Raw genomic sequence first — 14,664 nt, forward strand, 5'->3', positions numbered from 1 at the left:
CATCTCCTCCCCACTACCCCTCTGCAGGGTACGTCCAGTTGTCCACAGATGGGCATTGGGTCCCCATCATGCGCCACCCTCATTCACGATGATATGATTCCCCCCTGCCTTTGGTGCTTGAAACCTGATCCCTTCGGCCCTTCATGATCACACATGTTGGTTTTTGTTCTTTGGTGTCTGCTACCTGATCCCTTCAACACTTCGTGTTCACACAGGCTTGTGTGCTTCTCTGTGGGCCTTGTTGCTTCTGAACTAGATGGTCGCTTGCTTGCCTTCAAGCCTTGAAAACCCCAGACGCTAAATCTTTTGATAGCCGGACACTATCAGCTTTCTTCACCATATTTGCTTATGCACACATCTGTCTTCAGCGATCATGTCGAGAAATGTTTATTTCTTAAATGTCACTTTAAATATTTAAGTAACTACTTAATGCTTATACTGTATTGTATGTACTTCCTTGGTTTTATCTTCAAAAATCCTGCCAACAATAAATCACATAAGTTTCATAGGTGACGATAAAAACACTGAAAACCAATTCTATGAGCCTACAATATAACAGGCCTGAGAGCTGAGAAGGTGGATTCATAATGCAACTCTAGAACTCAGGATCTTTGCATTGTAGCACTCTAGTTATGTGACAGCTAAGTTATTTACTTGGTTTCTGTTTTCCAGGAAAAAAATGTAGGAGTTATGTAAGCCATTCTCACAGACATCTCAAAGTTGAAATGTTTTTTTTTAAGTACTGTATTATACAATAAGTACTTTCAATTCTATGAAGAAAAAAAGAAAAATATTCAGAGAAAGCAAAAAATCTAAATATTTTCATTAGAAGAGCAAAGAGTATTCCATATCACAAGCTAGGCTGAGACAGAGCTGTACAATACCACAGAATACAGGCTAAGTGAATGAGTTTTAGAGAAAACTCACAGGCATCTTAGGTAGGGTTATACAGGCTGAAAAATTAAAAGTCATCTACAACAGAGAAGGGGAGACAGGCAGCTTTAAGCATACACTGTTGTTTCAGAATACTGGGGAACAATATTTACAAACTAGGGGGGGGAAGGTATTATATAACTAGTGACAATTATTTCTAGAGTTGGCTCTTTCTGAACAACAGAAGGAACGGCCCTGTGCCATTCTCACAATTGTACGTTTAAGCCCATTATTGCAGCCAGTCAATCTATCGCCTTGAGGGTCTTTCTCTTTTTCACTGTCCTCCATGTTACCAAGCATGGTGTTTTTTTCCAGGGATGGGTCTCTCCTAATAGCATGCCCAAAGTACACGAGGCAAATAACTGGGCTGCACATAAAAAATGGGAAACACATTCTCAACCATTAAAGAACTCAAATTCTTAATGAAACATCATATAGTGACTTCCAAACAAAATATATATAGATGCTCCAAAAATAGATTAACTGCAGTAAAAGGACAGGCAGGCAGTAAATTCAATACATAATACATTACTAAGATGATACTCTGAACAAAGGTCATCTAAAAAGATTTTTTCTTTGGTAGCACATGCTCATATTTTACATAATTATAAAGCAAGTTAAAAATTTTAAAGCATCCTCTAAAAGTTGAAAATATTTAAAAACCAAAATCCCAAGGAGTCCACAAGAAAACTAAGAGAGCTAATTGAGGAATTTGGCAAAGTTGCGGGGCACAAGGTCAGGAAACAAAATTCAACTAGGTTTCTACACAATAGCAATGAACTTTAGGGAAACAATTCCATTTACAACAGCATATAAGAGAGTAAAATACAAAAATAAATCTAATCAGGGATGTGAAGGAAAGACTTATACAATGAAAACTATAAAACTGTTGAAAGAAAGTAAATAAATGGGAAACTGCCGCATACTCATGGATTTGAAGACTTAATATTATGAGATATCAATACTGTCCAAGGCAATCCCAAAAAGAATGCCAACTGTCTTCTTGACAAAAATAATTTTTGTTAAATCCTCATGTTCAATGGGAAGGCAAGAAGCCTGAATAGTTAAGACAACGATGAAAGAGAAGACCCAAGTATAAGAATTCACGTTTCCTCATTTTAAAACACACTAAAAAACAAACCCACTACTATCTAGTTCAGCGGTTCTCAAGCTGTGGGTCCCACAACCCTTTCACAGAGGTCGCCTGATTCATAACAGTAGCAAAATTACAGCTATGAAGTAGCAATGAAAGTAATTTTATGGTTGGGGGGTCACCACAACATGAGGAACTGTATTAAAAATTAGTGACATGAGGAAGGTTGAGAACCACTGATCTACTTGATTCCAAGTCAGTGACCCTATACAGGGCTTTCTGAGGCTGTAAGTCTTCACTAGAACAGAAAGCCGCCTTGTTCAATAGAGCAGCTGATGGGTTTGAACTGATGACCTTGGGATGAGCAGTCCAACACTTTCCCAACTACACCACCAGTCCCTAAACACATTAATCAAAATACTGGTGCTGGTTTAACAATAGATACAATCAATGAAATAGAATCCAAGTCCAGAAATAATTCCATACATCTATCTATGGTCAACTGATTTTCACTAATTGTTATTTGCTAAATCCATTCGATGGGGAAAGAAAAGTCTCTTTAATGCCAGTGCTGGGAAAACTGGGTTTTCAGATGCTGAAAAATTAAACAGGATCCTTGCCTCATACGATACACACTAACAAATTCAAACCCATTAAGAACCTAGTTATGCGGGAGAAGCTGGGGTCAACATCGAGTTTGAAATTAAAAGTGGATACAAAACTATTTCAGCAATGCAGACAATAAAGTGTGTTGTCGAAGGTGATGGTACCGGTAAAACATGTCTCCTGATATCCTATATAAAAAACAAATTTCCATCTGAATATGTACGAACCGTTTTCGACAACTATGCAGTCACAGTTATGATTGGTGGAGAGCCATATGCTCTCGGACTTTTTGATACTGCAGGGCAAGAGGATTATGACAGATTACGGCCGCTGAGTTACCCACAAACAGATGTATCTCTAGTCTGTTTTTCAGTGGTCTCTCCATCCTCATCTGAAAATGTGAAAGAAAAGTGGGTACCTGAGATAACACACCACTGTCCAAAGACTCCTTTCTTGCTTGTTGGAACCCAAGTTGATCTCAGAGATGACCCCTCTACTATTGAGAAACTTGCCAAGAACAAACAGAAGCCTATCACCTCAGAGACTGCCGAAAAGCTGGCCCGTGACCTGAAGTCTGTCAAATATGTGGAGTGTTCTGCACTCACACAGAAAGGCCTAAAGAATGTGTTTGACGAAGCAGTATTGGCTGCCCTGGAGCCCCCAGAACCAAAGAAGAGCCGCAGGTGTGTGCTGCTGTGAACATCTCTCAGAGCCTTTCTGCACAGCTGGTGTCGGCATCACACAAAAAGCAATGTTTAAATCAAACTAAAGATTAAAAATTAAAATTAATTTTTGCAATAATTAAATAAAAAAAAGAACCTAGTTGTGCAAACTAAAACCGTAAAATTCTTAGAACAGTTGGGCCTAGCTTTTAACAATGGATGAAGTAATATAATTACAAATGCACAAACACTGCCTGGGGGACAGACAATAGAAATGTGGGTGAAGGGAGACGTTGGACAGTGCAAGATATGTCGAAATAAGAATTTATAAATCATCAAGGGTTCATGAGGGAAGGGGGAGGGGGAGGAAAACGAGGAGCTGATGCCAGGGGCTTACGTGGAGAGCAAGTGTTTTTGAGAAGGATGAGGGCACTGAATGTACAAATGTGCTTTACACAATTGATGTATATATAGATTGTGATAAGAGTTGTATGAGCCCCTAATAAAATGATTTTTTTAATGTACAAACATTGAAGGACAAAATTAAAAAATTAGGCCTCATAAAAAATTAAAATCTTTTGGGAACCCAAGAGGAAAGCAAATTTTGGGAATAATGAGGGCAACAAATGTACAGATGTGCTTTACACAACTGATCTATGTATTGTGATGAATTGTATGACCCACAATAAATTGATTAAAAAAAAAAAATCTTTTGTTCATCAAAAGACTACCAAAAGTAAAAGGGGAACTTATGGGGTGAGACGTATCTTCAGAAAGCATATAGCCAACGAGAATCTAATAACCAAAATACACATTAAAATTTTGTCAATAAAACAAGACAAATAACCCAATCATTAAATGTGGCAAGGCCTTAAAAAGACATTCCATCAAAGCATACAGTCACAAGTTCCCCCAATGCATGAAAAGATGGTCGGCATCACTAGACATCAGAGATGCAAATCCAAAGGTACAATGAAGTACTATTACATACTCACTAGGGTGACTAAGCTATATAAACAAAAAATAACAAATGTTGACAAGGAAGTAGAAGCTGGAGCATACATCTGGTTGCTGGTGAGAAAATAAAATTGTTGTGGAAACCAGTGTGGTGATACATAAACATAGCTACCATTTGACCACTACTAGCTATGTACCGAAGACTTGAATTCAAAATTCAAAGAGATTTGTCCACCAAGGCTCACTGCAGAACTATTCACAACAGCCAAAAAGGTGGGAACAAGCTTAAATGTTCATCAACAAAAAGCATGGGTCATACATATCAAAGGTTTCCACAAACTTTTCTAAGTCCTTCGTATAGTCTAATGTTACTCGGCGTGGAGAAGTCAAGTTTTGATACATGGGGCAGTATGAATACAGCTTGAAGACATGTTAAAAGAAATTAGCCAATCACAAAAGGGTAAATATTGCATACCCTCATTTAAAGATAAGAAAAAGCAAATTTTAATTTTGAAAGTATCCTCTGAACATTGGAAACATTTACAAACCAAAAGAATGAGTGGGAGAAGGAAACAGGGTAACATCAATGTTGGGGACGAGGGGGGAATCACATTGTTTAAAGGCACAACTATTTTAATTGCTTTAAGTTGGCACACCTGAAAAAAACTGAATTGGTAAAAGGTATGTGATATACTTACAACAATGACAAAATAGCTGCTGAGGTTTCATAAGACCTCCCAGTTAGTATGGTTAATGTTTCTACTCTACCCACTAAGGAGCACTCATAGCTTAGTGAGTTACCTTTAGGGCTGCTAACCATAAGGTCAGCATTTGAAGCCCACCAGTCACTACTCAAGGAAAAAAGTCTTCTGCTCCCACAAAGATTTAGTCTTGGAAACCCACAGAAGTTGCTCTAGTCTGTCCTATAGGCTTCCTGAGTCAGAACTGATTTGATGACACACTGAATTTGGAGTTTGAGTAGAATGATAATTCCAGAACATTTGCATTCTAAAGAATTGTGTTCACACAGAGGCAGTCCATAGACCAAGAGGCAGTCTTTGAACAAAAGGAGATGCTGCACGGTTTAAAATCAGAAAAGGTGCCCGTCAGGGTTGTAGTAGTTTTTCACCATACCTATTCCAACAGTATGTTGAGCAAATAAACTCAAAGCTGGACTTCATGAAGAATGCAGCTTCAGAATGGAGGAACTCATTAAAAACTTGTGACTAGTTTGTTGGAAGGGAAGAGGATTTACACACATACTGAACGAAGATCAAAGACTACAGCCTTCAGTATGGATTACAATTCACTGTAAATACAGGAAATAAAAATCTTCACAACTGGGCTGACAGAGGTGATAATGATAAATGGAGACCCAGAAAATCGACATTGTCAAGGAGATTCATTTTCCTCAGGTGCATAATACAGTCAACACCCATGGAAGCAAAAATGAAGAAGTCAAATGGTATATTGCACTGAGAAAATCTGCTACAGAAGAACTGTAGAAAACAAAGATATCACTTTGAAGGCTGTTACACGAGACACAAGACCTAGTATTTTCAATCACCTCGTATGAATGCAAAAGCTGGATAATAAATTAAGATCAATAATTACTAATGCATTTGAAGAGAAAATCTGTCTGAGAGGATATACAGTTTAGTATATTTCTTAGAATAGTGGTTCTCAAGCTTCCTAATGCCACGACCCTTTAATACAGTTCCTCATGTTGTGGTGACCCCCAGCCATAAAATTATTTTCACTGCTACTCGTAACTAATTTTGCTACTGTTATGAACCGTAATGTAAATATCTGATATGCAAGATGTATTCTCATTGTTACAAATCGAACATAATTAAAGCATAGTGATTAATCACAAAAACTATGTAATTATATAATGTAAAATATGTATTTCTAAATAAATGAAATTTTGTCTTGAAGTATGGTGTAGCATGACTAACAGGCTTAATATAACAAGAGTAAACTACATTGCTACATTTTGCGAAAGCCAATGTCAATGTTAACGCTGAGATAGCTTCTTTCTCACCAGATCAGAGATTCTTGGGGCAGTCTTTGCAATTGCACAACGAAGATCATCTGATCTTCCACAATAAGTCTACTTCTGTATTTAGACTTGATAACCAACATGCTGGAAAACCCTGTTTCACAAAGATATGTTGTTGGAAATGGAAGAGGACGGCGCAGCAGTCTGACAGAACAGGATATGACTACAAAACACTTGATCCAGAATTTTGTAACTGGCCTTGTAGAGAAACTATTTCTCACTGCACTGCTGTTAATAAGTTCAATGAACTCCTCTTGTGCTGTCTGAGGAACATCTTCAACCTTGACTGTGAAGGGGCTTCTGGCAAGTGCAAATGGGGTGTCAGGTAGATTTAGAAAGTATGATGAGATTTCGTCTGCGAGCATGTGCAAGTGTTCTTTCACAGAAATTATCATCGTAATCCTTTTGTCTGGTTCAATGATATGTTCCTCAAAGAAAGCAGATAAGGTAGGTAATATGTAAATTTTATTTTCATCCAATTTGTTTTGTCAAAGCTGAAGTTTCATTTGGAATGATGGGATATTTTCAGACAAATCGAGGTATGCTGCATTTATTTGGTCCTTGCAGTAATAAAGTTAACTCCTACAAGAGGGCAAAGATGTCAATAAAATAAGCTATTTTCTGCAGTTCACATTTATCGCTGAAAAATACTTCAAACTGCAATCTTACTTTATGATTAAAAAACGTTTTGAGTTCATCACGAAGCTCAAAAACATGTCTTAAAACCTTTCCTCTAAACAACCATCTATATCACTTCAGTGTGAAATAGAGCATTATTTGGCGCATCCAACTCGTTGCACAGTTGTGAAAATGGTTGACTTTACAAAAATAACAGAACTTTTGACTCTTTTCATTACTTCTTGTAACTCTTGTGACAGCGTCTTTGTTGCTAATATTTGCCGATGAACCATACAGTGAATTCCAATGACTTTTGGTGACCCATTCAGTACCAAACGTTGAAATCCAGATGGACATCCTAGCATAGCTGGAGCACCATCTGTGCAAACACCACAAACCTTTTCCCAAGAGATCTTATGCTCTTTCAGAAATGAACCAACCGTGTCAAATACACCACGTGCAGTAGTTGTCGTTTCAAGAGGTTTGCAAAAAAGAAACTCATCTTTAAAGTCGCCATCTTTAATATACCTCATGTAAACCAGTTAACTGTGAACAGTTTGCAACATCTGTAGATTCATCAAACTGGATGCTGGATATTGGAGGGGGAGCAGATTTAATTTCCTGGATTACCTGATCAAGAATATTGGCAGACATGTCATATATTCTGCAGACAGTGTCATTAGATAAGGAAATTGCACTCAATTTTGTAACAAATTCGTCTCTGATCATAACTCGAACAATGTTTTTGGCCACTGGCAACAGTAAATCCTCCACAATGGTATGAGGTTTCATAGCTCTGGCGATTCTGAGTGCCACCAATTACAAAGCTTCAACAGCTGCTACGTTTTGTTTGTGGTACTTGCCACCAGTGTCAAGTCTTGTTTTCTTGAGTCCATCATCTTTGCTTCTAAAATGATTGGTATCCTTGCTGGCAAAGCTCAGGTGCTTGCTATCGAAATGACGTTTTAGTTTGTTCAGCTTCATAGATTCGACTGATAGAACGTCACAACAAAAAACACATTGCGGTTTCTCAATTCCTGCTGTAATTATTGAGGTAAAACCATACTGTTAAAAATCCTCACTATATTTTTTTAACGTTCTCTACAAGATCCATTGTCATGGGATGGTTTGCTAATGAAAATAAGATATAACAATAGCTCAGCTCACATAATACAAAAGATACATGGCATAGTTCAGTCAATACAGTCCATTAAAATTTCCTATGATTTACCATTTTGTTTTGTTTTTTACATACCTGTCACTATCACAAGGGGACAGTATTCACATCAACTACAGCTGAATATAAAAAGACGGATCAGCATCCAGATTAAGTTCTCGTGGAACAGATTTTCTTTTTGCAGTAGTTGATGGTTTTACAGTACATGATTTTACATTTACCCAGTAATTATAATTCATGAAGTGTCGTTTTACCTCCAACACTGCTGCTTTCCACATAGCAGCTGCTTTCCATAAGTACATTATGGCGCCAATCCTGTCACATACACCTGTATTTGTACAGGGTGTTTGTGATGGGGTTGGCGCTGGGTTCTCGTATGTGGGCGTATCTGCATGTGGGTGGACCCGCCTGGATATGGATAGAGGAGCGAAATATGTTTCCCAACGGTCTTAGGCGACCCCTGTGAAAAGTTCGGTCAACCCCAAAGGGGTCACACCACAGGTTGAGAACCACTGCCTTAGACGCAAGGTCGTTAAGACTTTGGACTTGCTGTATCAGGAGGGACCAATCTCTGGAGAAGACATCATGATAAAGAGGATCAAGGAGAAAGATGACCTTCAAAGAGAAGGACTGATACAGTGGCTGTAACCAAATCAAAGCCAAGACATTGCTGTCAAGTAGACTCTGACTCACTGGGACCCTATGGTTTCAGGAAGGAGCTACTGTGAAAATAAAGGCAGTGTTTCATTCTGCTGAACATATGGCACCTAGCAACATCCCCAAGAATAAAATTTAAGATGGATGGAAAGTTAGGGGGACCCAAATGTATGCCCACTTGTTAGGAGGCCATTCAAAAATAAAGAAAGGATAAGCCATTTTTAGTTAGTCACTTTGCTGTTGGTCTTTCTAATACCCTTGTTGTTTGTGTAATAGGGACTAAAGCAAATGACTGTTATCACTAAAACTGAAATTTTCTCTATCAGAAGAAACGACGGGCAGAATTTAGATCAGTGCTGTCCAAAGTCAGCAATAGCACACCCCGAGGGATACTGGAATGATCCAGCGGGGCTACAAAAAAAAGTTATCTACAATTATTCCTGGGTTGTGGTACAAAAGTTTTGAATTACCAGGGAGCAGGCTATTTTTTTCCCCCCTGAAGTATGTGTGCAACCTATGTTTTAGATCAGGAATTTAAATACATCATAAATGTACATAAAAACCCTGTAGTTCTGAAATTACATTGAAACTTCATGATGCAATTTACTTTTATTTCTGTCCACTGTAAAGACTTCGTAATAGCCAACTCAGTACTAATAAGCAATACAAGAGATGGTGATCTCTGAATATCATAACTCACACTAAAAGAAAATCTAGACTTCATAAAAGAAATCGCTAGTTCCAGGTCTGCAGAAAGAAATATCTAAGACTAGGTTGAACATCTTGGTTTCCATGCTTTTTGAAAATAACATCAGACCCTCCGCATTCCCTCCTTGCCAGCCCTTTTGCCATGGCCTGGATCTCAGGGAGTGGTGGGGACAGTTTGAAGCAGGGGTAGCAAAAGCGTGTGTCTGAGTCTGGTTACTGTCCTCCCAGGGGTGACTGTTCTGGGGTGGCCTCAGAATAGGCAGGGGGGCACACCATCTCTGCACCCCAGTAAAGGTGACCCCTGCAATCACGGCTGCGGAGAGGGTGGCGCTGTGTGATGCCCAGGCATCTCCCCATCCCAAAGGCGGTCTGATGGGTGCAGGCAGGGGTTCTTGCTCTGCCCTCCCGCAGGGAGGGGAGCCATGCTAAGACACCAACCTCAGGGGCTTGGGTTAGGTTCTTTTGATCCTGAGAGCTGTTCTGAGAGCAGAGGGCAGCATGGGGCATTGTCAACAAACCAATTCTGAGTCTCAAAAAAAAAAAGGCAAGGAAATAACATCAGAGGCTATAAAAAGGGCTCAGAAACCAACATGATTAACTTTCCACCAGCCAAAATGACACATGGTGAATAATACTTTAAAGGTTTGAAACATATCAAATGTGTTTAAAATAAGCATTCTTCAAATAGTATATAAAAACTCACTGGTCACCTTTGGAAGATGGAACCAACTATTTGAAAATTCAAAAATAAAAGAGAATCAAGCATTTATCTCATTTTTCTTATGTGCGGTACAATCCCCCTTTACATAACTAAACTGATAAGAACCAGTTATTTTTAAAATCATTTTATTAGGGGCTCATACAACTCTTATCACGATCCATACATACATCAATTGTGTAAAGCACATTTGTACATTCATTGTCCTCATCATTCTCAAAACATTTGTTTTCCACTTAAGCCCCTGGCACCAGCTCCTCATTTCCTCCCTCCCTCCCCCGCTCCCCACTCCCTCCCCAACCCTTGATAATTTATAAATTATTATTCTGTCATATCTTACACTGTCCAATGTCTCCCTTCACCCACTTTTCTGTTGTCTGCCCCCCAGGGAGGAGGTCATATATAGATCCTTGTAATCGGTGTCTCCTTTCCACCCCACCCTCCCAGTATTGCCATTCTCACCACTGAGCCAGTTACTCTTAACAGAACTATTCCTTTTTAAGTTTTATAGATATAAATGTGGTTCATATATAGATATAAATCCGATTCACATATCATACAATTTAATTGTTCAATCATAGTAAGGTTTTTGTGCACTCAGCACCACAATAAATTTCAGAACATTTTCTTTTTACAGTCACTGTTGTAGCTCCCCTTTTCCCCCAATTCTCCCATTATGCCCCTAACCAGTTCATCTCTATAGATCTATCTATCCTACATTTCATACCAAAAAAGCATACAATACCAAGGGCTCAATGAAAAGTAAATGTTTAGAAAATGATGGCAACACATGTACAAATATGCTCGATAATAAAATTGATGTGCGGATTGTTCTAAGAACTGTAAGAGCCCCCAATAAAATGATCTTTTAATTTTAAAAAAAGCATACAAAACAAAATACAACTACATATACAAAATCATATGAAGCAAGCAAACAAAACAAAAAACAATAACTAGATAAAAACCTAGGAAAACCTTGATCAAAGAGAAAGCCAAAAACATTGAAAACTTTTAAATGGATCAAAAGAGCAAATGATAAGGTATTACATTTTAACTTAACTACACCTGCCATTATCAACATTAATAGAACTATTCTAACCTAATTAAAAAAAAAAGAATGAGTAGCCATTAGACTATCACTAGTTTATAGGTCTTAATAAGTGAATATAGCCAACGATCAAAGCCTGGTGAAAAGAGGCAACCAGACATTATGAACCTGCTGATGAGAGCATACACCGTCACCTATTTTTAAAAATTCTGGAGAGGTGGGAGAGGCAGGGAGAAAGTTTTAATCTGATTAAGTTTTTTAATTTAACTACAATTTTCAGGAAATAAAAAAAGTAAAGGAATATGCTAACCATCATCCTGGGATGTACTCAATAAAATTCAGATTGTGGAAAAAGTGCAGGACAACCAACCTAATTTCTTCAACAAAATAACTACTAGAGAGAGAGAGGAAGGCGTACAAATTATAAAAGATTTGCTGGGCCAATGCAATAGCTTTTATTTGGATTTTAATTCAAATCAGCAATTAAAAGGAAATTGACATGAGACAAAAAGGGAAAATGTGTGTATAAGAGGTTATCTGGTGTTTAAGAATGAGTTCAAGTAGATGTTCTAGAGCAGGGGCCAGAGAAGGAGTAGCCAAACATGGGGCTTGAAGACCTTCCAATCCCATCTCTAATTTTTTTCTGTTTCTGTCTTGAACATGAACATCCATCTGAGAACAAGCAATGCTTAGCTGCTTTCACTCAATATTGCTTGTAAGATCTCGCATGTTACATGTAGTAGTCTGAGTCCCATTGCTTCACAGTGCTCTTTATTACTTGATTATGAACATTTGGGTGGCTTCCAGTTTGGGGCTATTACATATTTGGGGGGTCGGGGGAGCAGATATATGCCTTTGCTTGGTACAAACCTAGAAATGTAAGTAATGGGTCACTGGTGGTTATGTACAGTTACTGGAAGAAGGGTTTTCAAGATATTAGCAATATTTTTGTTGGTCTGCCATAGGTACACATTCATTTTGTAACAATTCACCAATCTACATATAACTTATAAGTTCTATAGGCATTTACATGTAATAGCTTTCCCCCCAATATAAAAAAAATTATGGCACACAACAGTTGCATGAAACCATTAGGTAAAATTCTAACCAAACACAGTTTTCATACTTTATCCTAAGATATTACTACAAATGAAGAAAAAAGATAAACTGGTAAACCTTTACTGGACAATGGATTTGGTTCTTGAAAGATAAAGAATTCAAGGATAGCTTTCGGGACTGGACTTTCAGCTTTGAAACTCAGAATGAGCAGCTTAGATTTTGTTAAGTATTAAGAGGGCTACTAAGTTATTTCAACAAACAAAACTTAAGCATCCTAATTAATTGTTGCATCTCTGACTAAAGATACCTTCAGTATTACATAACAAAGATATACTCTTCCTTGTTAAATAAAGTTGGTAAACACAGCAGTATCGCTTGTCCTGAATGCCTTAAGAACCCAACTTCTGCTGATATTTCACATGAAAGAGACCAAATAGGAGCTAGTAATTCCCAGTAGGAAGTAAGCTTTTCCATTAGAAAGCAGAACAGAAGGGTTGCTGCCTAAAATGTGACGACATACCCACAAAATATTATGATTAGAATCCATATGTATTAATTATCTAAAACACATAGTATTAAAAAATAATAAAATACATAGTATTTTAAAAAAACAACAGGGTGTTTATCATAGTTATATATCATTTCAAAAAACCACAGTAAAGGATTATGAAACTTGATCCCAGCATTTGAGAGTCTAGAGATGTATCTGAGTGACTTGCTCACTATTAGGAGTTAAGCACTTCTCCAGGGTCTCTGAAACACTACCGAAATGCAACCCTTTGGCCCAGAACTTCTACATCTAAGAATTAGTAGTGATGAGACATGCACACAAACACAGATAAGACATTGTTCACTAAAGCATTGCTTCTGAGGAAAAGAAAGTGGATACAAACTAAATGCTCACCAACAAGCCACTAATCCAGTCATAGTAAATAATCTATATACTATGGAAAATTACAGCCGATGACAGATCCATTCAAAATTGGTAAAAAACAAACAAAACTAATTTGATGTCTTATATGACTCTCAATCTATTTTTAAAATATACTTTATGAGTAATATAATACTGAGCTATATATACACTAAGCAGGGTTTTAAAACTAAATCAATATAAAATTCTCTCCTTGTATTTCCTTCTAATTCAACAATATTGCTGTGAAAGGCTGCTTCTTAAACACTGGTTTCCCAATTTACTGGAAAAAAAAAAAAAAGCTGACAGCTAGCAATGCAAAGATCTTCCAAGCTCAGGATTCACACATGAGCAGGTTCACACACCTGCCCAGGGCCAGGAGCACTCACTGAAAACCACCACGAACTTAAACCTGCCCCTAATGTTCTTGGATCTAGTTATAAACAATTCTGCAATGGAATCCACAATACCAGGGGCATCAAAAAATTCAAAGTGTCATTATCTCTTCATTCTATTTTCCCATGAACATTTTGAAGGTGTGTGTTAGTCCAGGTTGAATGGAGAAACAAATTCATAGACAGTCAAATGTGTACAAGAGCTTTTACATAAAAGAGCAATTGTATATTGTGAAAACATCCTAGCCCAGTCCACATCAAGTCCCTAAGTCCAATATTAGCCTCTATGTCCAATACTAGTCCATAAATTCCTCTTTAGACTCATGCAGCACATGCAATGATGATGAATGCAGAAAGATCACAGGCCAGTAGATAGGTCTTGTGGATCTAGTGGCAGAGAAAGCATCTCAATGCTGGCACGGGTCGTCTCCTCCAGCTCTCTGAGTGCTTTCACAGCAGGAAAGGAAAGGCAGATAGTATGTGTCCTCCAGGGAGGAAGAAATTTCCCAGAATCCTCAGAAGGCCATGTCCACACAGAAGCATGATTGGCTATGACCTGACTGACAGGCTAGACTCCACCCCTTCACTCAAGTTGACAGGAGATTGTGTAACTGCCACAGATGTCTTGTATCAAGAATCACCATCAACCAAAAAGTCTCCTGATAGCTGGAGAGCAGAGGAAGAGTCACTACTGGTGGTTTACTGTGTGCCAGGCGATCACAGGTACAGAAACCTACCAAGACTTTTGTTTCTCATTCAATAGAGATCCTGGGGAGCAGTTATCGACTTACAAAATACACAATATCTGAAAAATGGATTGAGACACAATTTATATTAATATCATACTTCAAGTAAACAAGCTTCCTTAGCAGCTGTGAACAGAAACTGTTGAGACCTTCTTTTTAATGGCATTAAAGAATGGCTTTTATTTTGTTGACTGTAATAATAAAATTACAGCTACATTTAAAACAAACCCTTCTCTTTTGGAAACACAGAATGTAGTATTTTCTGGCAAAATGGTATGGTGCCTAGGATTCCCTTCCAAATACTTATCTTTTTGG

The 14,664-nt window shown here is 37.9% G+C and overlaps 2 protein-coding genes across 7 annotated transcripts in view; one reads left to right on the top strand and one right to left on the bottom strand.

Annotated features, from left to right (window-relative positions):
• Positions 1-14,664, bottom strand: part of CNOT1 (CCR4-NOT transcription complex subunit 1) — a 103,909-nt gene that overhangs the window by 61,799 nt on the left and 27,446 nt on the right. The window lies entirely within an intron of this gene.
• LOC101644037 (cell division control protein 42 homolog) lies at positions 2,759-3,425 on the top strand. Its single transcript, XM_045293699.1, has one exon. The coding sequence runs from the start codon at positions 2,759-2,761 to the stop codon at positions 3,329-3,331; it is 573 nt and encodes a 190-aa protein (XP_045149634.1). The 3' UTR covers positions 3,332-3,425.

Source organism: Echinops telfairi, unplaced genomic scaffold (assembly GCF_000313985.2).
Source record: "Echinops telfairi isolate 266 unplaced genomic scaffold, ASM31398v2 ScPeMD7_2291;HRSCAF=2852, whole genome shotgun sequence".
NCBI lineage: Eukaryota > Metazoa > Chordata > Mammalia > Afrosoricida > Tenrecidae > Echinops > Echinops telfairi.